Consider the following 27,460-nt stretch of genomic DNA (forward strand, 5'->3'; position numbering starts at 1 on the left):
TTAGGTATGAAGCAATGGCGCGCGCAATATGACAACCACCGGAAGTGAGTGCAGCATATTAAAACGATTTCATATTGTTGACAATTTGCATGGCACGGTGCACGTGAGCTAGCTGTTTCTGATATAAAGTGATACTGAAATAGCCGATCAGATATTTCTTGCCAAGCAAGTTAACAAACACATTCCATCTTTCAAATCCTGTGACATTAATCCGCCGAAATAATGGCCACAGTATTGAGAGTTCGTCGCAAACGAATCAACGACCCTGCCGAATCGCTCGTGTTTTCGTGCAGCAAGAAAGCCCGCACGGCGGACGGGGAATCGGCGCCCGGGACCGGCGGTGGGTCTGCCGCGGCAAGCAAGACATCGACCACGGGGGGTGAATCGGGGGATGATGTGAAAAAGGTGTTCAAATTCGCTGGAACAGTGGGGAAAAAGGTAAAATTAATCTTCTTTCCTTTTTTATGATTTTCTTTCTGAAATAATATGTGATGTGTTCTCCATGTTTTTTGAAAAAATTGAAAATGAAAATAATTGTTTCATGTCTGAATATTTTTTATGTTGACTTAAGTAATAAACTCCATAATTTAAATGTTAAAAATATTATGAATAATATTAATTAACCACAAACACAATAAAATTTGCATAGTTTTTCTTATGTTAAATTAAAATTGTATAAAAAAATCTTACTTTATTTTATTTGTATTTTCTTTATTTTTCTTTTAATAAAAACAAAGGAATTAGAAATAAACATGTTCCTTGATGAAATCTGGATGTTTCATTTTGTCAAGGATGCATTATTAATGTCATGCTTAAGTTTTACAGGACTTCACGTATTTTTTAACTCAAGTCAGCATTTGTGCCATACATGTGTTTACTTTAATAATCCTAGACACCTCAAATTTCCTGAGATTGAGAAACTGTCGGAGCCCATTCTCCCGGATTCCTGATGATTGCTGAATATCATTTCCTGGATTAGAATAAAACAAGAATTATTTTTCATAATCATATGCAAATGTTCAAAAGTCGTGTTGATTTTACTCCGTCTCTGAACATTGTAACATAATGGATCTGATGTCTGTGATGAGTCACCAATCTCTGTTTGCGAATGACATCACACATAATGTAAACGTGTACACATGAATGTGCATACATGGATTTATACGTGTATATTTTTGTATATGCTGTAAAATTGGTGACAGTGATACACGTGTGATTAGGCCAAAAAAAATAAATAATCGGTCTCTGGTCAGACCGAAGTTCAGGAATTGATGCGGCGACACATTTTTTTTTGGGGGGGGGGGGGTTTTGGTGGCTTTTTTTTTTTTTTTTCAAGCTTGAATTGTACAGACAAGGTGGGTACTATTTTGGGTTTTTGTGTCCTCATTACACATTGATGTCCTCCATAATTTCCCTTTGCGCCCTTTATCATTTGCCTTGGTGCAATTTCCCCATTCCTTGGTGCTCCTTGGTACAAAAATTTGAGGAGGTGCGGCAATAGAGGGTGCTGTTGTGTAGCTTCCGTGTTAATTTGAAGAAGAAAAAAGGTTGACGCGCATGATTAAAATTGACGCACGCGCTGACCAGAGACCAAGTTTTTTTTTTTTGGCCATACATTCATTCAGGTGCAAATGGAAAGACTGCAATTTTTTGGCAAAGAAATAAAACTGATGGTTGAAAACATACTGGTATCTGTATCCGTATACATGTGTACATTGCAGAGACCAAAAAGTGGCATAAATCATTAAATGTAACAGTATTTAGACTCCTTGATAATTGGATGCACATTGTTCCTTTGTATGGGTCAGAAAACAACACCTGTACAATGTAGTTGTTGACTTTGTGAGTCTTGCCATCAAGTTGATTATCATAATCATAAATTATAATGCTGTGATGTCCCTAGGCAAGTAATAACAATGGAACTCCATTTCTTGTCCTTCTATCAATCAATATTTGGCAGTTTTATCCTCTCATCTGACAATTTAGCCCATTGACTGTGAGTCTCCTATTGTATTTTCACCATTTCACATTAGTATTCTCATTTTGTTTGATGACCTGACGGAATATCATTCTCCAAACATTGATCCAAATCTCCTGGAATAAATACTGTATGTGGATCATAAATGGTCCATTTTTTCCTGTCCCTGTTACATCTGACATTAATGATTTTTACTATTCTGTTGCAATAATGCAGTCGTCCTCCAAGAGCGATTATGAATAGCAGACTACCCAACCAGCAAATAAAAAAAAATGTTTGAAGTCATTCCAAATGATACTTGAATGGCAAATTACAAAGTTCAGAGGCATAAACAGGGACAGGAAAAATGTCACACTTTGGACCATAAATTTATAGAATGACCCACCTACATACGTGCATATGTACATTGTACATGTGCTCACATAGATACTACATGTACCTGTACATGTGCATGATGTTCATATATTGTTAAGAGCCCATTAACATAAATAGTTTTGTTTTTTATCTCTGCCCAGATCAGTTTTGGCGATGGCACGAGATGAAATTTAAATTTCAAGAGTTTTTTTTTCTAAAATTGATAACTGCTATTTGTTCATGGAGGCATGTACATGTACATTGTATGTACACTTTGTAAAATTGTATTGTACCGTAGTTGGTAGCAGATGGACAGCATTTTGTATTGCTTACTGTTACAGTAAGTTATTCCCATGTACAAAACAAAACAAAATTCATTACACATGTACATGTATGCCCATTGCCTCCATCATTTTGTCCGGACTATTTCATGATAAACTAACAGTTTATTTGTCATGGTCTTGTATTGTCGTCTTGTCGTTATATTGATTTATAATTTTCGGTGGTTACAATACATAAAACGTAGGCCTGCATGTTTGTACTTTCGGAAACGGCCACTATTCACAGGTAGAATTGACCTCTCGAAATTGGAGTGTCCGACAAAAGAACACAAGGGCATTCCCCTAGGGCATGACATCACTGTTGACTCTAGACACGTTGGCCTGCATTGTTGATATGATGAATAACCCCACAGCTATGCCCCAGCGGAATACAATGCGCATACAATTACTAATAATCCTTTGTTGGGCTAGGTTTTGTTAGATCTATTTGTCATGTAATTCTGGGTAACCCATTTAAAAGGCATGTCTGAATATGAGTATTTTGTGTGGACATGGTGGACGGGGTGTACAAATTATTGAAGAAAATATTTTTGGCTTGCTAAACAATTTTTTTTGTGTAAAAAGCTATGTTTTATTGTAATTTTGAATGTTTGCCCTGTGCTCTGTGGTTTGCAGGCATTTTGGTAGAAAATTTTGTAGAAATTTTCAAACTTGTATTTACTGCAAAAGCAGTTAATGCATTTTCTTTGAAAAAGATGGCTATTAATTTTGTAGCAGTTATGCTGACAAGTGTAATGCGTAAACTGCAAGATTTCAGTTGATTTCAAATGACTTGATATGTCAGAATCGATAATTTCATTAACATTTCTGAATGCAGTAAATGCAAGTTGTATTCAGTACATGTTACACCACATTTTCTTGCTCTATAATTATGCGCGCATGGCAAATTATCATAAAAGAAAGATTATAGCAGCAGTTTCGCATCGTTAGTTTTACTGCTTAGGATAATGAGGAACTACTCTCACTTTCTGAGAATCATCACCCACATTAACTATTGTAGTGTGCATAATTCTGAATAACTTGGAACACATGCGTAGGCAGTGTGCATTGGTGCGTAAAATTTGACTTGGAGTCTATGCTGTCAATCTGAACACTCTGCAGTGACTCATGTACCTGATATTTCACAGTTTATTGGAAAGACTCAAGGTTGTTACCTGAACGAATTGAGATGTGCTGGGCAGGTGTCATCTCATGGGGAAGAGTGTTGTCTGCCTCTGGTCTCTAACTGGTAAAATTTTGTTGCCAAGTCCAAAAAGATCCAATAGCAAAAATTTGTTAGGGATTTTGTTTTATCTTTAGTAGCAGGAAACAAAAGATCCTTTGTTCTTGCTGTTTGACCCTATCACTTCTATGACAGAGGCCCCCTTCAATGGCCAAAGTATTGTGTTAGCTATAGATTAAATCGGCGACAGCGAGTTGCACTCAGATAGTATGCACGCAGCCACGCACTCCGAGCTCCTTCGACCAATGGGGTTACAAAAATGCTCACGTGTCTTGTCTTTAGGAACACTTACGGCATGCACGCTAATGTGGTTCCACCTCAAAAAATTGCTTCTAATTTTAAATGAGACTTGAGGGTTGCATGGTGGAAAGATCATTAAGTGAGAGGTTTGCGGTAACACCACGTGGAAATATCTTTTGTGTGAGTATTTGTGGTTCTTAGAGTCAATCCAACTGGTTCTCTTCAGAACCACATTTACTCACAAAAGAGATATTTCCACATGGTGTTACCGCAAACCTCTCACTTATTGCTTCAAATTTTGTTCGCCGAATTAGTGTTTTGTTCAGATAATTCACCATGGGGTTGTTGCTGTGCACAATAACTTGCACAGTGCTTTCGCTATTGAACATTGTACATGTATACTCAATGTTGCCCCCAGTGGTTGTGATAACAAAAATCACTTAGGTGGGACTCGAACCCACGACCTCCTGCCTACTAGCTCAGACGTCTTGCCACTCGACCACCAAGCTTTCCAGGGTCTGGCTGGCAGATATTGAAGAGGACCTCGTGAGTCGTGTGTGTACAGTGATCATTTGCCCGAATTTAGATTGTGGGGTCAAATTCAATTCAGTTTGCGCCAAGATAAACCATGTCATACATGTAGCTCCATTGTTAAACAATAATTTCAGACTTTTTCAGGAGTTTATCTTTATAAAGAGTTGAGGCAATGAGGACGTTGTTTTGTTTTTTAACATGGTTTCTTTCCCATAATAAAGGATTTTTTTTATGAATAATGGCAGCTCTGTAAATTACAAGTTACGGACAGGCTTAGAAGAAAATATATCACTCTTTTATGCATAGGTTAATTTACACCTGAATTATTATAATACATCATCATCATTATCATTTTGACCTCAGTCTACATTACCAACATCACTGAACTGTAACAGAATTACAGAATTATAATACTTAGTTTTCTGCACTCTTCCGTTCATGACGTGTCTTGCGTTCAGAATAAAATCTTGCAGTTGTTGGTTTACTAGACCCAGACCTACAAGATTTTAGTATGACTTTAGCCTGTTTTACACTCCAGTGCCCTTGGACTCGACCCTTCAGCCTTGAAGTCAATTTTCTGGGTTTTTTTCCTTCCAATTTTGAGACCAAGATGACATTCCCAGAAGCTATAATTACTTTAATACCCCGCTTGGATCGATATTTGCAGTCCCTTTGGCGCATTTAAAATGATTGCAACTTCCAGCCGCCGATTTCACACGCAAGCCGCTTATTACAAGAACCAAGGGAGAGAGGGGGGGGGGGGGGGGGGGAGGGGTAAATGAGGAAAAGCTTTGGAGCTGACTGTAATCGGGAGTGATGAAGTGTACTTGTTTACCCGGCGTCCATAACAAATGGTATCCCAAAAGCCACCTGTACTTTTTCTCATTTATGAATATTTGCCCTCGGGGTGTTCCTGTATTCCTGGAATTGCCCTCGGGGTGTTCCTGTATTCCTGGAACAGTGAAAGCTTTGTATGAAATGCCTTCTGTGACTTTTCCCATTCTTCCTTGTAATTGTTGGTGTGTTCCATACATCAGGCAGTTGCTGAAATTACATAAACGCATACATTTTAGGTCCATCACTCTTGCTGAGTGCTGCAGTACACCCTTTTCAACATAAATAATGTCACTTTTTTAGGTTAAAGAAAAAAAGCTTTTGTCAAATGAACATTGCGGTACTAAGCCACTGTCTTTGTCAGGTCAATGTACTTCATGACTGTTATCTGTTATAATCCTAAATAAATGGAAAACCCCAATTTGTCATTACATGTAACATCTCTTGAAATGTTGCAGGTAGGACAAACAATTTTACTTTGTTGAGAGCACAGTGTCAGGTTTTTTTTTTGAGGATTCAAGAAGTTTAAAGCAAAGAATTAGGCCTATATGGAAGATCATAACATTCCTTTAATAAAATATGAAGATTTAATTCCCACAATGCAAATTTATGCAATATATCCATTGGGAAAAAAAGATGGAAAAAGTTGCTCAATTATGTAACTTAAAGAACATACATGTACTATGACAGCTGTTTCTAAATTCCTTTTTTCGCTTTATTGTATTATTAAATTGTGTTCAACTATATCACAGCCATCAAAAATTGAATTAGGCAACAAGCAGCTAGTGTGGGATCTATGTAACAAATGGGTGTTTACTGCATTTTGGGAACAAACTCTTTACATACATGTACATACAAGTTAGTGCATTCACAAAGTACATCTTCAGTGCGGCATCAACCATTCCCTGAGAAAAACTGTCCGTAGCAGGTGGTCATGTGAGAAATAACAGCTTCACAAGTACCATGCTGGGATAATTTTTCCTCTCAACTATTTGACGCAGTGTGTTTCAAGGAGAAAATTCAATATATTGGGATTTTTTTTTTTTTTTTTTTTTTTTTGAGATGTGTTGAAGCATCCCTGAAGTGTGACAATCCCATTTAATATCGCCAAGAAATGAAGAAGGACGAGTCGAGACTTCAATTTCTGCCTGAGTGGTCAGCATAAGGCCAAGACCTTCATTATCCTCCCTGTAAGACTCGCAGCTTCCCTGGGAGAACAGCTTGAGACGTGGAAACTCTCTGCCAGACGCCCTGGCGTAATCTTGAACACTTTTTATGAGATTTGCATAACAGGGCTTGCAGGAGGCTTTAGGAATACACAAGGGTGTATGGACTGGCACATTTTATTTACCGATTGAGGTTGCAGTAGATGGAGGCTATTTCAATCCCAGATTGTGATATTTTGGTTAGGCATTGGACATTTTCTGATTTACAGGTGTCATCTTTCTATGTTGCGCTAGGAATTTGACACCCTGAAGATTACAGCTCAAATCTGATGGAAAGTTTTTGTGTCTTGTTTCACCACTTTGAAATCTCAATATCATTTTTGTCTTTTGTTTACTCACTTTTGAAAAATTGAAAATAAAAAACCCTGGATCAACAATTTCTTTTCTTTCCAAATGTTGTCTTAAATTTATACAATTTTTTAATATTATTTAATTGAAAAAGATCGAGACCTCTCAATTATCCTGAAAATTTGAAGAATTATTGGCATTCTGTGGCTGTGCTGAGTGTCGCTTCAACAAAAAAAATCAAACTGTATAATAACAATTTTTAATGTAAATGAGAAATGTGAGCATATTTAATGTAGCGCGATGTCTCGCTAGAAATTTGCCTCCTCATTCTTCGGAAAACCTACATGTAGGTTGGATCAATTTCAGTGTGCGCCTCAGCTCTAAAGTGAGCGAAAATATTTATGGCCAGTTTATATATAGTCAGTTGGCGGGTGTGTTTACCGTGTAAGCATATGGGAGATTGCGTACATATTTCACCTGCCCACAGACGCCGAGTCGTCAATCTTGGTCTGCCCGGTTCCCTGCTTCCCCGGTTTCATATCTGGCAGACGGATTTAACACCAGAGTGGATAACATTCATTTGGAGCGAGGCTCCTTGGTTCTGTACATGTATTTAATGAAGTGTGAACCGTAAATGTCCTAATGTGGGCCATAGGAAAGATTTGAAATGTCATGATAATGCATAAAATATGGAATTTACATGTATGTCAATGAGGGACATGATGTCAGTGATGTGTACCTATGGCACTCAGTGGGCTGGGGAGGGGGGGGGTTGTAGGGGTGGAGTTTGACATTGTACAGGAGTAGGTTTAGAAATTCTACTAGGCTTGCATACACATGTATTTTCATAATTTCATTTTCTTTTTCAGTTTTATGAATAATTCAAGCAACTTTATGAGCCATTTGTGGTTTTTTTTTTTCATTCAAATGAATCATTATGCAGCTACATGTATGCAATGTTATTTGTTTATCCGAATTAACACTACAGGTTGTTTTTCATAGTAAACTTTGTTTCATTTGACAAGAGAAATTTTTTTTTCCAACTGCACCACTTCTTTAAATGCTTGTGGGCAGTTGGGAGTTTTTACCAGAAAAAGGTAATGAATTGGGTACATGTAGGTTTATTTTCTTTATTCCACTTTCAAGGTGAACTTGTTCCAGACTTGTTCAACAAGCAACAACTCCAACACAAGTATACTAGGCACAATGTACAGTAGGGGGTGTCTGGTGTCTGAAAAGCAACTTGTTGGTTTCTTTCATCATGAAGAAATGAAAATTGCTGTGATTGTGTGACATGTTTTTGACATCACGGCTCATTAGTGGTGTGTTGACAGACAAACCGGATACATTATCCTGATGGAATTACATCTTGTGAAAGTCAAGTGATGAAAGAAGAGAGTCACAATGTGCATTCGTATTTACTGAGGCAAATTATGTAGTTTCTTTTTCTGGATTTTTTTTGGAGGGGGGGGGGGGAGCGGGCGTCACCCTTCCGAATTAGAATGGAAAATAACCAGTCACTAATATTCCTTTGTGAATAAGAAATATTTCTTATTTTCTTGAAATATCAATTGGATGTGGTATTTGTCTCAACCTTCAGTTATGTTCTTGGTTTGTTGCAGTGGAAGAGTTGTGAACCAGATCTCGTGATAATTTCCACTGGTGACATAGAAATCTCATAGAAAGAATACCTTTTTTTTTTTGCGCAATGACAAACATCACTGGCTGATGGTCAGTAATGGGTTCCTAAAACAAAGGATTTCTGTGATTAGAAAGAGTTCTGTTCCCTGGTCCATAATGTGCAATCGATTTTGAGGAATACACTTCACATGTACACAAAATGTATATTTGTATATATTTACCCCAAAATTTGACCTTTTTTCCTTGCACTAGATGTAGAGAGCCCTTTGTGAAAAATAAAATACACATGACAGTAGGCAGCTGCAAAGTGCAAAACCAATGCCTGCAAGAACCTGAGGATTAACCCTTTGCTTTGAGAAAACTGAAAAGAAAATATCGGATTACTGAATTTAGATCAGTCTGTGTACTAGAACATTTTGAACACGTTGTTCAGTTCACTTTTTATTTAACTGGGCTTGGCTGGTTTCCAAATCAATCACTTAGTGGTTTGGTAGTCAAGTCCCAACCTGTGGACGTGGAAGGGTTTTCCCAAAGCTAACACTAACCTGGGTTTTTCCAGAATTATGATTTTGCAACCAATCTTTTTATTGGGATTTCCCATGGCACGTATCTCTGTTTATATACACTGTACATTATTTAAAAATAGTCTTTTGTAGACATATGGGACATAGCAACAAAGTCCATGTTTGATAAATTTGTGTTTGATTTATATATATATCGGGATTTCCCCTTTCATTAATTCTTCCATTAATTCATATCTGTGTGAAAATAGTCTTGAGCAGACAGATGGGCTGAAGTACTGTACATGTATACCAGCTTTTGTGATAAATTTTGTTGTTGGAATTTTTAAGAACGAAAGATATCCCGATAGTGAACAGAAAAAAAAAATTTGTCATTTTCCAAATAAACAAACAAACAAAAACTATGAGTAACCATTGTAACTTAAATTATCAAAGCTTTTAGTTTCCGCGCTTCAAATCTAATGTAATCTGATGGTCCAAATTGAAAGAGCATTAAAACTTCTTAGGCCATGACAAAAAAAGTGACAAGCCTGTCTAGAAAATCTCGTTATCTTGGTCAAGCTGTCCAGAGATTTGTAAGCAACCTTTTACAGCCGTTCACAGTCCCTACTGAAATAAGGGGTTAAGATTATTAAAATGAATGCAGTGTGTCGATCCAAACCTTCTACTTAAGTTAGGGATGTACATACACAGACAGTATTCAAAGTAGATCTAGTCCAAGCCCTGAGGTGCTATTTGTTTCTTAAAGTACCGGTAGCCAGACTGTCTGTCTCGTATAACGGTTAGACCCCCCCCCCCCTCCTCTCGCTAAGTTTGGTCCCGGTCAATTGAACAAGCGATTCTCTCCTCCAGGCTTGATATCTGATAAAGAATTTGTGAGTGTAATTCGTGTAGTAAAAAGCCTCAGGTCTGTTTATGGGATTCCGTTAATAAAGTGATTTTAATGCGAACTCGGACAGGGGCAATGAACTTAAAAAAGTAACCACAGAAATAACGTCTTTGACTTGAAGTTCGAGGTGAAGAGTGCAAGTTGTGTGTTTGTTTTCAATTTTTATTTCCTTTTTATATAATTATTAGTTTTTCACTTCTTTTTTTTTAATTCAAGTGGTTGGTGGTCTGTTTATTCAAACTTTATGAGAGCATTGAATAAACCAACAGTTTATTCACAAAATCTTTTATTCTTCAATGCAGTACTGGATTCTCTGGTGCAGTCTATATTGTGCCAGACACTTTCTAAAAAGTTTCTTGTTAGGAGTTGGGAGTTTTTATAAAACATTTCAAGACTTTTTGTTCACTCAAAACAAATTGCAAGTAAACACTTCCCAAGGAATGAATGCATTTTGAGTCATACATATTTCACTGAAGAAGTCAACATTAAAAATTAGAAATGTTATATTTTTGTTCAATATCAAGAAACTCGACATGTACATCAAAAAAAATTCACATAAATGTAATGACATTCATAAAAAATGCATTTAAGCCAATTAAAGTTCCTGAAATAACGTTGTCAAGGCAACCATGCTCTGCCCCAGGTGTTGATAGTGCAAATTGTTATTACCTCATTAATATTCATGCATTCATCTTTAGGTCATCAAAAATTTAAAGTGCCCTGGGTTATGGAACAACAAAGTTGAAAATAAATAACGAAAATTTCAATTATTTGTCGTATGATAAGTCACTCATTGCACTTTTTATTTAAGGTCATTGAGTAATGTCACTATGCAATTTTTGTGAAATTGTAAAACTTTCTTTCTTTATCGTAAAATTTCTTAATCAACTCTGACAGGTAAGATGTCTTTGTTGGAAAGATAAGTAGTTGAGATAATCCCTTTCTCAAAACAAAAAATATGGATCCAAAATGTGCTTTTTGCTTCTGAAACTCACGGAATGTATCGAAGCAAGCCATTACATGTATGAGAACCCCTTTACCTTTTGCAATGAAGATAAAAAAGAAATTACCTGTCTTTACACACAATTGAGTGCAGTTTAATTTTGTTTGCTGAGGCACTAGCAATACATACACATGTATGGTTGTATTGCTTGATGTAAGATATGCCAAGAAATGTAAAACAGGCATAAGCTCATGTAATTACAATGCAAGCACATGCACAACTCTCCGCTGTCTTTTTATGCACGCACTGTCTTTGAGTGTTGTAGAAATGTGCAAGTTCAATACAGCTCATAGTGAGAGGCAAAACCTTTCACAGGACTTGAGGATGAGATTCCCAGGGTCCCAATCTTGTTTGTCTATTTTCCAGTTTGCTTGATTACCCCCAGCTCTGCGTTCGGTGTCGCGCACGGCTAGTGGGGGAGAGGTTAAGTTCAGAAGCAATGCATTGTGGGATTGCATGCGCTCGTGATAATTTCAGGTTAATTCTTGTGTGTTGGTCGCGCTGCGCTGTACAGTGAATTTGTACCAGCTGTTACTGAGCATTAAAGAGATGTCCGTGTCCTTAATCTTATCTTTGAATTCCTTTGACTTGTGTTACTTATCATACAGTAGTATTTCCATGAAAGTTGTGGCATTTCCTGGCAGTCTTGAATGTTAAGAATTAAAGTGATGCGATCATTATGAATTCATTGTTGCTAGGTAATGGGAGGCAATTATCTTTAGTGATAGTAGGTCGTGTGTATACACTGGCAAAAGTCACATAAGATAAGAGCTGTCCTGTATATTCTAATTAATTTCATTGGTTTATTGTGAATTTCTTGTGAAAACAGAAATTAATTGGGGAATATTTAAACCTGCGACAATTAACACTTCTATTATTAAAATTTTGTAGGTCAATTCCATACAAATAGTGTTTCCAAGCAACAATTCTTTATAAGTACTTGTCATGGTAACACATTTTAAAAATGAAATTCTAAATGTACAGTAATTTAGTTAAAATTATATTAAATTCAATAAGTAAACAAAAAAGTCTGCGGCCTTGTAACTGTTTGTCCAGTGAAAAATTGGTCATCCACCATTTTGTCAGGCTTGAGCAGTTATCGACTGGAACGAAGAGCTACGAATCTTGCATTTAAGATGTCCGTACTTTGCTCACGTATTCCGTGTCAGGGTCACATGCTCCGTTGGACTACCTGCCTAGATCAATCAATCAATCCCTCTCTTGAGCTACAAATCATCCCACCTGCTAAGGATAAACTCTGGATCAGATTCTACCACCCTGGGATTGGGGTAAATTGAAAGGAATTTCTTTTTATTCAGGGAAAACACGATATAATGCATATTTACTCAGGGCATTATGGTATGTTCCTGTAATATTTGTGTAATATTTTGTTCAGAATCTCAGAATTTAGATTTGAAATGTCTTATCATCATGACTTATCTTGCTGTATTGCTACAGTGTGCCTACTGTACATCGAGGAGTAAAATCTTCAGCGTCTGTTGCAGCTTTTCAAGCCTCTCCACTTCCCTTTTTTTGTCTTTAATTGTCATCAGTCAGATGTGTTTTTTAATGGCAAATTAGTTTAAAGGGAATGTACATCATTGGCATTTGCTGTTATTTTCAGAAATGAACTATTTGAGAGGTTAGTATAATAGATCAAATATTGTTACACTGACATGTTTGAAATTTTGTGTTCGAAAATGCTTGAAAAACCAAGAACAACAGAAATGTTCAAGTAGTCTGGTTCCCTGGCTCCACTAATGATAAAATTGATCAATTTATAGATGCCAGAAAATTGTAAGGTAAGAGAACTAGTCTAGCTGGCCTGCACCTGTTCATAAACATGCAACCAATTTTTTCAGTCCTAAACAAAATTTGGACTGAAAAAAGGGTAAAGTTTGAGCAGAAGTTGAAAAATAGTTAGGTTTTTCCAAGGGTGGTTGGCCGTTTTGAACAAGTTTCTTTGGATTTGGAGTGTTTTTTTTATTGGAAATGAACAAAATGTTTGAACAGAAAATGATATACGCCTTTAAGCATTTCCCCATCACCAATCCCAAGAGACTGTTCAGTGCTCCTCCTCCCACAATGAAATACAATGTAATAAGTTGGTGAAGCTATACAGCATGCAAAGTGCCACAGACAGGAATTTTTCTGAGTAATTCTTTTTGCACGGCACGCCTTTAGTCAAGCCAAAGCTTCCCCCAACCATTGCCAAATGGCCAATGTTCAGGTTCAGTGGCAGGCTAATATCATGCCGACATTCAAAAGGACAACCCGGCCTTGTCGCATCTGTCTAAGGTCGTTGATGACATAAAGATAGAGGTGAAACGACCTAAATCATCTGACTGTGTCAGTAGCTGCTGAATCAAGGTTTTATATCATTCCATGGTTACAGAGGAAAATTACAAGCACTGGGGGAAAAAGGCTGTAGTGTTCTTGAATTGAACAAGGCCAAAGTAGAGTAAATTCAAGTTTTCATCGATTCCCACTCACTGGAAGAGATACGGAGGATGCCATCATTCTTTATTCAAGGCCAGAATTTCAAAGTACTGCCAGCCGCGTTCAAATTACTTGGCTATGACTGACAATACCATGCATGTCTATGGGAAGTGGCTGCAGCCACTTCCATTGGCACATGTGTAATTGCAAGTCGTAGCCGTTTAATTCAGACTGTGCTTAAAGGGTTCACGCATTGAAGTTTTCTTAGGAACACATTTTGTGCAACTTTTTACCCTCTTCAATGTATGAAAACTCTTTGACATCCCTTTTTAGTTAATTTTATTGAAAAGTGCACTTCTTTAAACATTTAAATTTGCCATGCTTTTCTGGACAACCGAGGGCGCTGTTGCTGTGATGTCATTTCAGGAAGACATTGTTCAGTTTAGGAGTTTTCTGTTCAAATTGTGAACCCGAAATTTGCTCATTGAAAAACATTTGTGAGAAAGGGTTGCTCATTGGCTTACTGCCATGTACTCTAATACACAACAACGAATTACCAAAGAAAGAACATTTGTGACAGCAAAAGATTCAAAATTCTAGCAACTTTTTTTGGACTGAAATAGCTGTAACATTGAGGTTTCCGCCCAAAATGACATCACAGTTTTGCTAGTGAATATGGAAATTGGCATTAGCATAAAAACCAAAAATGCACCAAAATTCCCTTTAAATGGCAAAACGAAAATTGAAAATATGGTTAAAAGGGACACAAAGGTGCATTTTCAAAGATAGAATTTTAAAAAATAACATTGCATAGGTCCTTTTAAATTAAAAGGGTTAAATACACACGTATGCAGTGGACAACCTTTCGGCAAGTTGTTGCTGACTGCTATATGTATGATTTTTTCTAGAGGGGGGCAAAACACATTTTTCCCAAAAAATTCTTGTATTTCTCGACATATTCTTGATTTATCAGTTTTAGAGGGGGGCAGGGACATTTTGCCCCCCCCCCCCCGCCATTAAATTTACACCACTATGACTTCGCGCCTCTTTTTCTTTTCTTTTTTCTCTTTTTTTTTCTTCCTTTTTTTGTGTGTTGCTTTTCCAATGGGGGGGGGGCAAGCGCCCCCCCTTGCCCCCCCCCCCTCGCGACGACGCCCATGCTTTCTGGTGCAAAAGGTGCAACCGGTTCTTCCTAATTGATCAGCTATTCATTTGCTTGAGACTGGTAACATATGGCAACTAACTCAGGACAACACTACTTTAAGAAAAGATAATAAGCGGGTTGCGTTCAATCTGCTAAATCGCTGATTGTGATGGCGTCATAGTTGAGATGTCAAGCGTTGACAGCACAATCCATCATAACATGGAATGTAAGATGTAATCAGGATTTTTATTACATGGCGAAGAATGAGGGATTATTTCAATTAGCCGGTGTGTTGGGTAAATAATAAATGAAAGGCTGGCACCATTTATAATTTCATATTTCGTTGGTCATGTCATTTTTTGCCTTCGGGCACTATACCAAGATGGATAAATTATATTTTCATTTTGTAATTTAAAAGTTGTCATTATAGGCTGGTGCTATTTATCACATTGGTTGCAGTGTAGATCATTGGCCTGTCTAGGTTAGGACACCATACAAAGATGGATGCTTTATGTGATAGATATTTTAAGTACAGAGGTTTTAAGGCCAATTTTGTTGGCCTGTGGTAACCTGACTATTGAGAGGCTGGTACAATTTAACGGCTGAAATGTATGTTAAAAACAGTGTTGTGTTCAGGGTACCATTCCAAGATGGATGATATTTGATGATCTAAAATGGAGGAGTGTAGAGAATATTTTGATTACTCTGGAGTTAAAGGGAAAATACAACATTTGCAAACATCAAAAAATAAAACTACCAAATCATTTTGAAATACCTTGCTGGACTGTTAGTGAATGACAGTGTAAAGCATCCTGTAAAATCATGGCACCTGGTATACTGTCATTTTCAAGAAAAGTTGTAATTTTGTATCAATTTCCAACGCTGGTCGGCCGACCAGCCTTGGAAAAAACTGGCTTTTTTTCAAATACTGGCCCCAATTGACCATCGCACTTGTTTGCAATCGATTACACACCTATGAACGGGTACAAGCCAGCTAGACTGGTTCCCTGACCTTACAATTCCCCAATGTATGTAAACTGGTCTGTTTCTTTTTATATGGAGTCAGGGAACCAGACTACAGGAAAATGATTTTTTTTCTTGGTTTTTATAGCATTTTCGACCCAAAACCTTTAAAAAAGTCAGTGTAACTATATGTGCTATATATTTCCAACCCCCCAATTCCATCCATTTCTGAAAATTACAGCAAAAGCAAATGATGTATATTCCCTTTAAATTAGTGAAAGGCTGGTGCAGAGAGCGATTATCTACAATGAATGTTTCGTCAGTGTCTTGTCTCGGCAATATACAGAGATGGATGCTGTGTGATAAAGATGATTGTTGGACATTTTTTCTCCGTCTTTGTTATAATTGAGATATCGATTGCGTAGATTGCTTTTACGATTCCTTTGTTCCATCCAGACTCCCCGTATTGTTACCTATCCGTCGCATCCCGCAGGCATGTCTGCGTTAAAGGTTCACTGAGCGGTTAATGGTATGCCAAGGTGATTGGTGATTGAAAATGGCAACCTCACGCAGCCGACGTTACCGTAGGGAGATGAAAGTACCTGCGTGAAAGCTATTGACACTTTGCACAGGTGAAGCCCTCCCCCCCCCCCCCCCCCCCCACCTGAGAAAATCGGAGGGATATTCTGAAAACGTGACACTGAGGCAGCAGTGGCCTTTCCCTAAGACCTGCTCCTGGCTGGAAAAGTGTCGCGACTTTCGCGATGAGTGAAATAATAACCCTGCATCAAAACACCTAAGATCATTTCGGTGTGAGGTTTCAACCTTCAGGGAAATTAATACAACTCATAATTATTTGGGTATGGTTGATTATTTTGGTCCCAAATCATGATTAGGAAATGCACCCCGATATATGATACTTTGCTTAAAAACAAACACAGGCATGTTAATCTCTTGCAAATGTTGGCGCGAGTGCCAACAAGTTTACGGTTACACAAAAACATATTTTTTTCTGGATATGAAATCTTTGAAATTTAGCGTGTTTTTAAGAAATTGCTAAAACAAAACAGATGGTTGCACCATTTTTGTGTGTGATGGTATTTTCATTTCAAATAATCCATGTCTTATCCTTAGCATGATCATTCCTTTTTTTAAGTACGAAAAAAAAGTTGCTTATTGCATGATGAACATACATTTGTAGGAATAAAAAAGAATGAATGGTGTCTCAAAATTCATATGTAGTAGTTTGAATTCATGAATCAATAAAATAACAGCATTTTGTGTTTTATCTTTTACATTATTTTTGAATGGTCATTGCAATGTTACTGCAAATAGTAAATGCACAGTACGCGTACAAGTATACTTCTAATTCAGTAAATTTCATGTACATTGTACATAAAGGCCTATGCAAGTGTTTAATATAAAACCTTTTTATGTAGCTACGAGAAATTTTGTACTTTGTTAAAATTGCCTCTTTAAATTCCTGATTAAGACCTTCTCCATGGATCTGATGAGGGATCCAGTGTTATCATCTGATGCATCTTTGATTTCTTCCCCTCTGCGATGTGAACGATTTGACGTACCATACCCAGGCAATGTGTGAGGAAACACCTACTCCCATCAATTATCACCCCTCTCCCCCCCCCCCCCCCCCCAGCCTTACTCCCAACCATGTGCTACGGCATTTAATATTTCAAAGGGTAATTCTACAGCAGTTCTACCCATCGTATTGGAATCATCTGTTTGCATATCGTTTGGCGGATTTTGATTAACGGTTTGTGTTTGAGGTGTTGCCGTTCCTTGACTGAATGGCCTGGTGATGTTTATAATTTCGTTGCGCTTGATTGTGTTATGCAAACGTGCTTAATTTGACCTTGCAATTTACAAGGGAAGGCCAGAAACCGATTAGTATTACTAGTGCATTTTAGGTAGAGATTATTAAAGTGGCAATGAATTGTGTGGACTTTAGAGTACTTATATTTTCATGTTGGCCTCTAATCCTGTATTGTAGTATTAACCAGAAAACGTGGAAATTATTTTGCCTTGAGAAATTGAACTTTTTTTTCCCCCAATTGTTCTTTCTTCTTTTTTTTCATTTTTTTTTTTTTGGTCATGGATTTTTTTGTCAGGCCAATAAAATATGAGTTTTTTTTTCAGCCAAAATAAGCTAATTGAATGGTGTTATCAGGTATCAATCGTTCAGTTGTCATAACTTGATTATGAAGCATTATATTGGAATCAAACAATCAGAAAAATACACCGGAACGGCTCCCCTATGTAAACAAGGAAGAAAAACACATATTTTTTGGATGTCCTGCAGTTGAAGACAACTAATTGTGTACATATGCTCAGCAAATAGACCTCTTGCATAGTGTCCCCCTCTGAGGACAGGTCCTTCAATATCAAAAGGGGAGCAGTGTACATGTATATAACCATTTGGTTATGAATCTTTTCAGCTTTTCATCGTTATTTGATATTTTGAAAACTGTTTAATTTGAGATTTCTTTGTTTCCTGTTCCTGATAGGACGAGCCAATAGCCCAACAGATCGAAGAAGCTATCAAGAAAGGCACGCAGCACCCCGCCATCACATCCTCCAAACCCACCAAATCCTCCACCAAGTCGTCAAAATCCTCCAAATCCTCCAAATCCAAGTCCAAATCTCGCGAGAAAGCCCGCAGCATCCAACAGAAGTCCTCGCAGACGCGTCGCTTCCAGGTCCTTTCCAGTTTCCGAGGGATCGACCTGAACGAACTGGACACCGCGTCCCAGAACCCAGCGCCCAAAAAGGCTGCTCCCGTTAAGAGGACGCCGTCAAAGTTGAAACTGTGGAACCGGATGAGGAAGTCCTCACAGACTTCGGAAACGCCTGCTGAGGATGAAGCAAAGAAACTGTTTTGTTTGTATGATGTTACGCAGGAGGACGGCGTGGCAACAACCAATGGCCAATCACAGGTAATGTTACAAACATGTTGTAAAAGTCCTTTATGGGCCGTCTACAATGTACTTCAAGCTTCTAAACAGATGATCAACTGATAAGATTTTGTATTTTTTGCGGAGCATCCATGAATAAGATAATCTTTCATTATAACTATAGATCAGGAAAATACAGGAAATTATAACCAAAAAAACTTTAGTTTAGAAGAGATGTTGGAATTGTTATCTACCTGGAAAAAAATGGGAAGGGGGATTGCAATTGGGTCTTCAAAATTGTTTCAGTCAGAGGGGAAATGGATGTCTTTTGGACCCCATTAAAGAATTAAGCTGAAGCCCATGGTCTGAGTCCTCTACAAACCTTAGGCGATATATTGTTTAACAATTTCAGTGTCTGTATAGGTTAAATTGCATAGGAGAAATGTACATTTATACATTGTTCATAAATTTGGGGTCCACATTTTGTCCTGTCCCTGTTACATCTGACATCTATTTAATTTTATAATTCGGGACACACTTCTTAATGCAGTCATCCTCCAAGAGTGATTACGAATAGCAAACTACCTACCCAACAAATGAAAAATTTGTTTGAAGCAAATCTTAAAGATAGCTAAATGGCAACTTACAAAGTATCAAGGTAACAGGGACTGGAAAAAATGTCACACTTTGGACCCTACATGTACATTGTAAATTTATAGAAATGACCCACGTGTAAACCACCGATTCTTAGTCAAAAAGGCAAAATTTGAATCAGTAACAATTCTCCAAATAGTAAATTCAAAGGCAGTTGTGATATAGTTCAAGTCACCCAATCAACTCCAGATTCTCTTGATTACCGATGAGGTACAACCACAAAGCGCAAGCTAGTCAATAGAATTATGCCTGTCCCTGGCCTCTTGGCATTTCCAGACATATTCATGTGGGTTAAAAACGGCCTAGCCCCTTACAATCAAATATGCAATGCGGACAGCCGCTGGATGTACAAGTACGGACTTGCAGACAGTAGGGAGCCTATGCGTCTAGAGGCACAAAGCAGTGCTTGATAAATTGGGGTGCACAAATGTACATTAATAAAGCTGATATACTCGTACTTATGGAATTTGCAATAATGCATTTCACAAAATAATATCAAAGACGAAGGAGTTGTTCATGTATTTTTAAAAGAAAGATATAATTTTTTTAATGGAAAAGTGAATTTATGAACATTAAACCGTTAAAATTAGAGAACCTGACGTTTCGTTCCAGACAGAATTATGCTAAGTAGCAAAATTAGTAAGCAAGAATTTAATAATAAGCAGAAAGTTGTAGATATTTTTTCTGGCTAATTCTTCAAAAATATTTCAGTTGTAGTTATCATGGCTCTTTTTTCATGTTAGGGTTCTTAAATGGGAACCTTTACTACAAGGGGCCGTCCATGAAGTATGTACGTACAAAGGGGGGTGGGGTTGGGAAGGAGGGGTGTTCGTAATCGTAATGCTTTGTGTAATGTACGTGTACATGTGTACAAAAGGATGCGTGTGCGTATAGGGGGGGTGGGAACCACTGCATATGTCATGCGTACAGGGGGAGGGGCTCTAAAAAGTCTGCATTTTGTGAGTACCTACTTTATGGCCCCAAGGTCAGTTAGAATGTTGGTAATGAAAAAAAAACAGGGTGATCGAGAATCTGTCAGTAAACAGACCCTTGGTTTTGTTTTCATTGGCCAAGTTCAGCCTTCGTCGATGATAGAAAGGTGTACTTTAGCTTTGTAAACAGTTTACCTTTGAAGAGTTTCAAAGTTTACAAGTTACTCAAAGCAATAAAGTTGGCCATTCATGTTGAATTATTGCACTGTTTTTGTTTTGGGAAGCTCTTGGTGTGTTCCACATAAATGTAGGTTGGTTTGTGATTTTAGTTCTTTCTTGCTTCTCCCCTTCAATAAGTAAACAAGTAAACAAACAAACAAACAAACAAGCATAAACAAGAGAAGTTAATCTTCTCCCTGTATACAAATGTAGACCATATATCACAGAGCAAAAAAATCTGCTGACAAACTTTATATGTGGTTGCAAGCAAAATACTAGTAAATCTCTTAACATTTTGGCTGAGTGGTGACAACATTTGCAAACATCGAAAAACGAAATGATCAAATTATCACGAAACATCTTACTGGATTGTTAGGGAATGACAGTCTAAATCATCCTGTAAAATCGTGGCTCCTGGTGTGCTGACATTCTCAAGGAAAATGGTATTTTTCCAACACTGGTCGGCCGACCTGCTCTGTTTCATCTTAAGTGGGGTCAGGGAACCAGACTACAAGAACATGATGTTTTTTCTTGGTTCCAGCATCTTCAAGCCCAAAACGTGAATCAAGTCAGTTAAACAATATTTGCTATAACATTCTAATCCCCCAAATCTATTTACTATTGAAAATTGCAGCAAGAGAAAATGTTGTACATTCCCTTTAACATGTCTTTAAGCAGTTACATGCAGGTACTTTTTCTGTCTTAAAAGTCTGTCATAGTACAGAACAACTTTCAACTTCAAGTTGAGTTCATGAATCTTCCAAGATAGGTATCATAATTTATTACGCCTTGTGTCAAATGTACAGTCATACGCCAACTTTCAGAATTCAACAGGGGACTTTTTAAAGCAATAATCAAATGTCAATCATTAATAGATTCTCAGTAAATGTCACTGTTATCATTCCAGGTTGTTTATTTACTTTGAGCTAAATATATCATTTGGGTTTTTACCAGAGTTCTGAAGGGATAAACCTTGAGATACATGTACGTGCTTGGTCGTAGTTTTAAATTTACTTTTGTGTTCCTTAATAGATAAAATAATGGCTTTCAAATACATGCATGTACATTGTTAAAAAGAGTTCAGCATTCACATTGCTGAATGTTCTCTGCTGCAACTTTAAAAAATCTAGTTCTATATAGTTGTTCATGTCACGTAACTCGAGAAAACATGTTAGGCCTGCAAATCCATTTATTGAAAAGATGTGTAGAAGTCTACTAACGTGGAAGTGCAAATTGCATTTCTGGCACGCTCTGTGTTTTTCCAGCACACTCAGTCTCTAAATTCTTATCTATAGACATTTATGAAACTATCGGTACCGTATTTTATACATTTTGTAAAATGATTTAAAAGAAAGCAAACCATTAACTATAAAACCATAAGACAAAAGTAAAATTTCACTCTTTTCATATGCAGGAGTCTCCTGAACAAAAAAAGTTACATATTTTGTTAAATTGAAAATATTTACAGGCTATTTAAACAAAGTCAGAAAAACGAGCACTTTCTTTTCGGTGAATCTACCACTTCGAGAAATATTTACATCTGAATGCAGGACAGTCTTTGAAATTCAAATTGACTCTATTACATTTAATGTTATTCATTCATTTATTTTAGTATTTTCAAATCATTTCACAGCACAATTAGGTACTAAAATCCAAACAATTAAAATTTATAATCAATACTTGTACCTTTCTTTTTCTTTTCTGATCAGGCAAAATGTAAATCACCGGACAAGAAATCCCCGCCCGCCAACCCCGACGTCATTCTCTGCAATTCCGTTCAGATGGTCCGAGAAAAACTTGTCATCGACGACAAGACGAAGGAAACGGACTACGTCTACGATCTGTACTACATCGAGGAGGGGCCCGTGGACCTGAACGGGGCCTTGTCTATGGGCGAGGCCGAGCAAGAGCTCATCATGGAGTACTTTGTGTCGCAGGAGGAGGAACTGGAAGAGACATATGAAGACGACAGCGATAGCAACGATGAAGGAAATTGGAGGAATGATTACCCCGAGGATGAACCAGATAAAAGTACAGAAACAATCTTTAAAAATTGACTAATCCCACCAACAAATTAAAGCCATTTAAATCCTACTTTTGTTTGATCAGACACACACAGTCAAAAAAAATCTTCCACTTCCCCTACCATGCATGTGTATACAGGCTAGTAAAAAAACAGTCAGATCACATTCGTCTAAACAGTGTGACTCGTCAAATTGCATCAACAGACAACAGAGGCAATGGTTGGTACAGTGGGCCAAGGGTGGATCCAGAACACAATTTTGGGGGCCAAAACAAATTTTGGTCTTCGAAAAGTGGTCCCCTAAAATTGTTGGATTCTAGATGTTCTGTGGTGCAATTTGAGGCAATTTCTGACCACTTTAACCAATTTTTTTTTTACGCAGTGCCTGCCTTTATTGCGACGTCGCTTTAAAAATCACATTGGGGTTAGGTTTTTTTATGGGGGGGGGCATGGCATTTTGGCCAATAACCAATTGTTTCGTAGCAAAACTTCACAAGACAAAATAATTTTAAATGAAAAACCTTGTTCCCCTGCAGGGCACCCTGACTTGTTTGATGAGCTGATTGATGATTACTGCTACGGGGAGGGCCAGTCCAGCGACGAGGACTTTGGCCAGTACTCGGACATCAAGAAGAAAACGGGCAAGCGAGTGCTGAATTACAACGCCTACGGTGGGAGTGATGACGATCTGGGATGTTACTCTTGAGCAGAGTACCGAGCAAGCTGCCACGATTGGTGTTAAAGTACTTTGGTTTGAATTGGTTACCATCTTAACTGGTAAACTACAGTTACACATTTTTGTCCCTAATATTTTTCCCCCATACAAAACAGGTACATGTATCTCTCAAAACAGCTTATTACCTTGCAATGTATCAAAACTTTCATAATAAAAGTAACCTCGTGATCTGAAGGGATATAATGTAGATAACTTCACTAGCAGAAGCATGCAGATGTATAGCGGATGATCAATTGCATTCTTGTGTTGGTAAAGGCGTCATCCCTGCCTACTCTACTACTAATTAGTGTTGCAGAAAATTTCAGAGCATTGTAGTGTATATGACTTCAAGCTTTGCATGGGGGATGAGATCAATTATATGGATTTGGCGGGTAACACCATGTGGAAAGAAATATCTTCTTGGAAGAAGTGTGGTTCTGAAAAGAACCGGTTGGTTGAGTGTAGAACTTGACGTTTTGGACAGTGTGCTCTGTCCGTCCTCAGGAGGGTGAGGAAGAGATTTCTTTCCACGTGGTGTTACCCGCAAACTTTGTAATTTAGCATTGTAGTGAACGCCAGCCTCCCCAGTCATATGTCCCCTGCCCCCCCAAAAAAGCAGGAAAAATCCCCAAATAGTCAAAAATAAATAGCATTAATTGCTGTACTCACAAATTCAATACCATCTGCTCAACACTTTCAAATTTCACTGAATTCATGAAATGTTCGTAGTATAAAAAAAAATTATAGTAACTATTATATCCTTCAACATCTGAAAATAACAATCATGTTCTGAATGCCAATTTGTATAACTGCGAACCTCTTACATGTACTTCTTAAATGTTCAAACGTAGAGTATCCACGTATTTTAAGCGATATATTCTGTCCACAATGAAACTTGAAGGTCTGCATGCTGAAAGTGATAAACTTTTCCAGTTGTGTTTTGTAAATAAAGATTTTGTTAACTTTTACTCAGTATACATTTCAGTCATCAAATTCTTCAAAGAAAGTTAATTTTTCTTTCTGTTCTGGGTATTTTTTTGTGGGACATTCGAAGAAATAAACATGCCAAATGTAACATTAAATACTCTTCTGTTTTTGTTGTTACAAATGATAACGACTTTTGTACACTATATCATATGACCTGTAGATACATGTAACGTGCTTAAAGCTTATCTTCTAACCTTTTTAAACAGATAGAAATTCTTAATATTACAACAGTATAATTATAAGAAGTTTAATAAAAACGGCGGCTCTACAGCAAAATAAAATATCAGACATCAGAGTTCACTTTATAATAAAGAGCCATTGGCAGTACGTTTGGAATTGTCAGGTTTGATAATTAGCTTACACGTTGGAGCCTAATGCAGATAATTTCTTAGCGAGACGGTGTTAATTGGTGTGAGCGACTAATTAGCAATTAGGGACACAGTGTGATTGCTTATTTCACTTGTTAATTGACAAATCACTGAGCAACGATTACTTTCGTAAGAATCTTTCGCTTGATTAAAAAAAAAATGATAATTACGGACAGGTTTGAAAGAAAACACTTCAAAGCTGACTCAATTATATCAGCGCAGTTGGTCTATGCTGGACTCAAAACGTGCAAAGCACAGCCATTCTCAAGAGGAAATGTTGGCAAAAAATCGTGTTTGCCGTACCAGTCTTGGCAGCCTATAGACATTATCATGTTGCGGCCATCTTGATTTTTTCTCATTCAAATCAACGTAACCAAAACAAGGCTGGAAGGAAAATAGTCTGGTTCCTTTTTGCACAAAACAAAATTCATTCAGTACTGTTATTGGATACAGGGAACATGACTGAAATGGTGGCAGCATGATAAAGGTCTATATGTTCACATCTTACGTTTAAGAAACTGTTTCATTAGTAACTTGAGTAAATTCCACCTAAAGACTGATTTTGTTGACTTAATGTGAAGAAGTTGACAGTAGAGTGTTAGATTGGTATTCTAGAGATCACAGGTTCAATTCTGTCTTCTGGGAAACCCTTTAGTTTGACTAAATGATTCATGAAAGTTTACGCATGTTTAAATGGCACTTGCTTAAAAAATTGGTTTTTATTGTCAAATGACAAAAACCACATAACATGTTGTATGTACAAAGTCACATTCATTTCCAACGACATTTCTCAGTACTTCCTTTCCTTAAGTGCTCTGTAAAACTGTTGAGTTGTGTGATGACAGTACTGTATAAATATGAAGTCAAAAATTGTAATATTTCAAATAAGAAATTGGATGCAAACGTTTGGACAGAGATTCCACTTTATTTTGTTATCTTGGAAGAGTGACTGATTTTGTAGGAAAAAAAGGTTGCACCCCTGTATTAAGGAGATGATATTTTTCTGCACGAATGTAAAAAGAATTTAGTGAACCTTTGTCTTCTTTGCAATTTGGTATATTCCTACTCGTCAAAATTTTAGTTAGTATCAAGTTCAGTGGGGTTGAAATTTTGCCACATTTTGCTTTCTTTATTGATATTCATGTGAAAATGTGCAATACTTGTATTTTAAATTTGGAAAGCCAATTTTGAAGTAGCGAGAAAAATTTGTTGACTCTTGACAGAGGTTGTAGACAATCCCATTAAACTACTCGTATTTTATCTGTTACACATTAAAATTAAAGATTGTAAAAAAAGAAATCTGATTAAACGTTGGTTGATTGTTGAACTAAACCATTGGTTGTTAAGACACAGATATTGTTTTTGAAAAGAGAATGATTGGAGTTTGGAATTTTGAACAGTTGAGGGTGCTTTTCTGTAGAGGTTTTGGGAAATACATGCACATGTATGTAAACATGATGGCTAGATAAGGTGCATTATTTGCCTTTTTACCAAGATACTGTGTGGTTTATGTTTGAAAGCTATTCTTAAAGCAAGTTTAAATTAAATTAAAATGATTGCTTTAACCATCCCCTCCCAATATAATAATGGTGCCATCCAAACTATGGCGTAAGCTCTTGTTGGCACTGGATATTTTGCAAATTTTATGAGTAAATTTAAGAACGTTGAGTTTGCAGAAATGATAACATTACACAGTGATATGGAGAGCTTTGTAAACATTTATCTTTTCGTCCCTACGATATGAGGCTTATATTATTACAAGTAAACCAAGACACGAAGCCTCTTTATTCATATTTGCTATTAGGTAGATTGTTAAATTATAATAAAATTCATTCCAGATATTGTATTGAATTATATACAAGTTATTTTTCATCGTCTGTAGTGAGCATGTTGCATCCAGTTATTAATTAATTGATTTTTGAATAGAGTGCTATGTTATCTGTAGTAACCTTTTGTTATGATTTTGTTTGCCAAGACATTAAGAATGATGAAACTGTATTGGAAATATTTAGAGCAGTAAAATATAGAATTAAGAATTAGTTGTATTGTTTTGTTTTTAAGTACCGGTAATTTTTCTTTGCCGCAGAGCCATCTAAAGCCTTGTAAATATATTTGTTTTTCTTGCCTTGATCACTAGTGTTATTATCACTTTTTTGGCATCAATGTACGAAATCATGTAAACTTAGTGAATGCTCAGTGTAATTATAAAGTAAATTTTTTTTTGTGTTTTGCTGCGAATGTTTTAAAAGAGTTTTTGACATTTAAAAGTACAATAGACCATTATCATGTTGCGGCCATCTTTATTTTTGTCCCATTCAAATCAACATATTCAAAGCGAGGCTGGAAGAAAAATAGTCTGGTTCCTTTTTGCACAAAAAAAAACATCATTCAGTACTGTCATTGAATACAGGGGACATGACTGAAATGGTGGCAGCATGATAAAGGTCTATAAAAAGTATTTTTAGTTGATTGGGAGTTTTGTTCAAAAGCTGCAAATTAGCCCTACATTGGGGTTTTTTCTTTCTTTTTGGTTTTGAAAAAAAAAACTGCGTAAAATCTAGGAAATTAAAGGGAAAAAACAGTGCATGTTCAACAGTATTAGTATTACAAAAAAAAAGTTTGCTTAGATGTTTAAAACTGTTGTATTCTTTAAGCTTCTATCATCTAATTGCTGATTTTTTTTCATGTAAAGAAGAAAATGCTTTAATATTACAGACTTTTTCTTATTAAATTTTATTCATATTGCGAAGGGAAATTATTTTGAAGAAAGTACTGTTTTTGTATCTGGATTTTTTTTTCGACGAGGAGTATGAAATAAAGTTGGTGTTTTTCGTAATAAAATCGGATATGCGTTATCCTTTTCTTTTTTGTGTTGTGTTAATGTTGTTGGGAATAAAAGCAAAGTAAATGGAGAGCTACTTGAGTTAATTTTTAAGTCGTGGGACAAAGTTTGTGTCATCCCTTTTGTTTTGAGGAGGGGGTTGTTATCTACCTTCCTTTGAATTAAACTTTATTTAAAAAAATTGTTCATGA

The 27,460-nt window shown here is 36.8% G+C and overlaps 1 protein-coding gene across 1 annotated transcript; it reads left to right on the top strand.

Moving 5' to 3' along the window:
* Positions 1 to 52: 52 nt before the first annotated feature.
* On the top strand, positions 53 to 27,273 carry LOC119737591 (probable RNA polymerase II nuclear localization protein SLC7A6OS). Its single transcript, XM_038212047.1, has 4 exons — positions 53 to 438; positions 18,143 to 18,571; positions 22,044 to 22,365; positions 22,894 to 27,273. Exons 1-4 carry the CDS (start codon positions 223 to 225, stop codon positions 23,061 to 23,063), a joined length of 1,137 nt encoding a protein of 378 aa, XP_038067975.1. The 5' UTR covers positions 53 to 222; the 3' UTR covers positions 23,064 to 27,273.
* The last annotated feature ends 187 nt before the right edge of the window (positions 27,274 to 27,460 follow it).

The sequence above is a fragment of the Patiria miniata genome, unplaced genomic scaffold (assembly GCF_015706575.1).
Source record: "Patiria miniata isolate m_02_andy unplaced genomic scaffold, ASM1570657v1 HiC_scaffold_3, whole genome shotgun sequence".
In the NCBI taxonomy this organism is placed as follows: domain Eukaryota; kingdom Metazoa; phylum Echinodermata; class Asteroidea; order Valvatida; family Asterinidae; genus Patiria; species Patiria miniata.

Excerpts from the sequence above, each read along its gene's own strand:
- LOC119737591 (XM_038212047.1), top strand. The coding sequence starts at position 223 with ATGGCCACAGTATTGAGAGTTCGTCGCAAACGAATCAACGACCCTGCC. Across the intron at positions 18,572-22,043 it reads CAACCAATGGCCAATCACAG|GCAAAATGTAAATCACCGGA; the intron begins GTAATGTTACAA and ends TTTTCTGATCAG. Across the intron at positions 22,366-22,893 it reads CGAGGATGAACCAGATAAAA|GGCACCCTGACTTGTTTGAT; the intron begins GTACAGAAACAA and ends GTTCCCCTGCAG.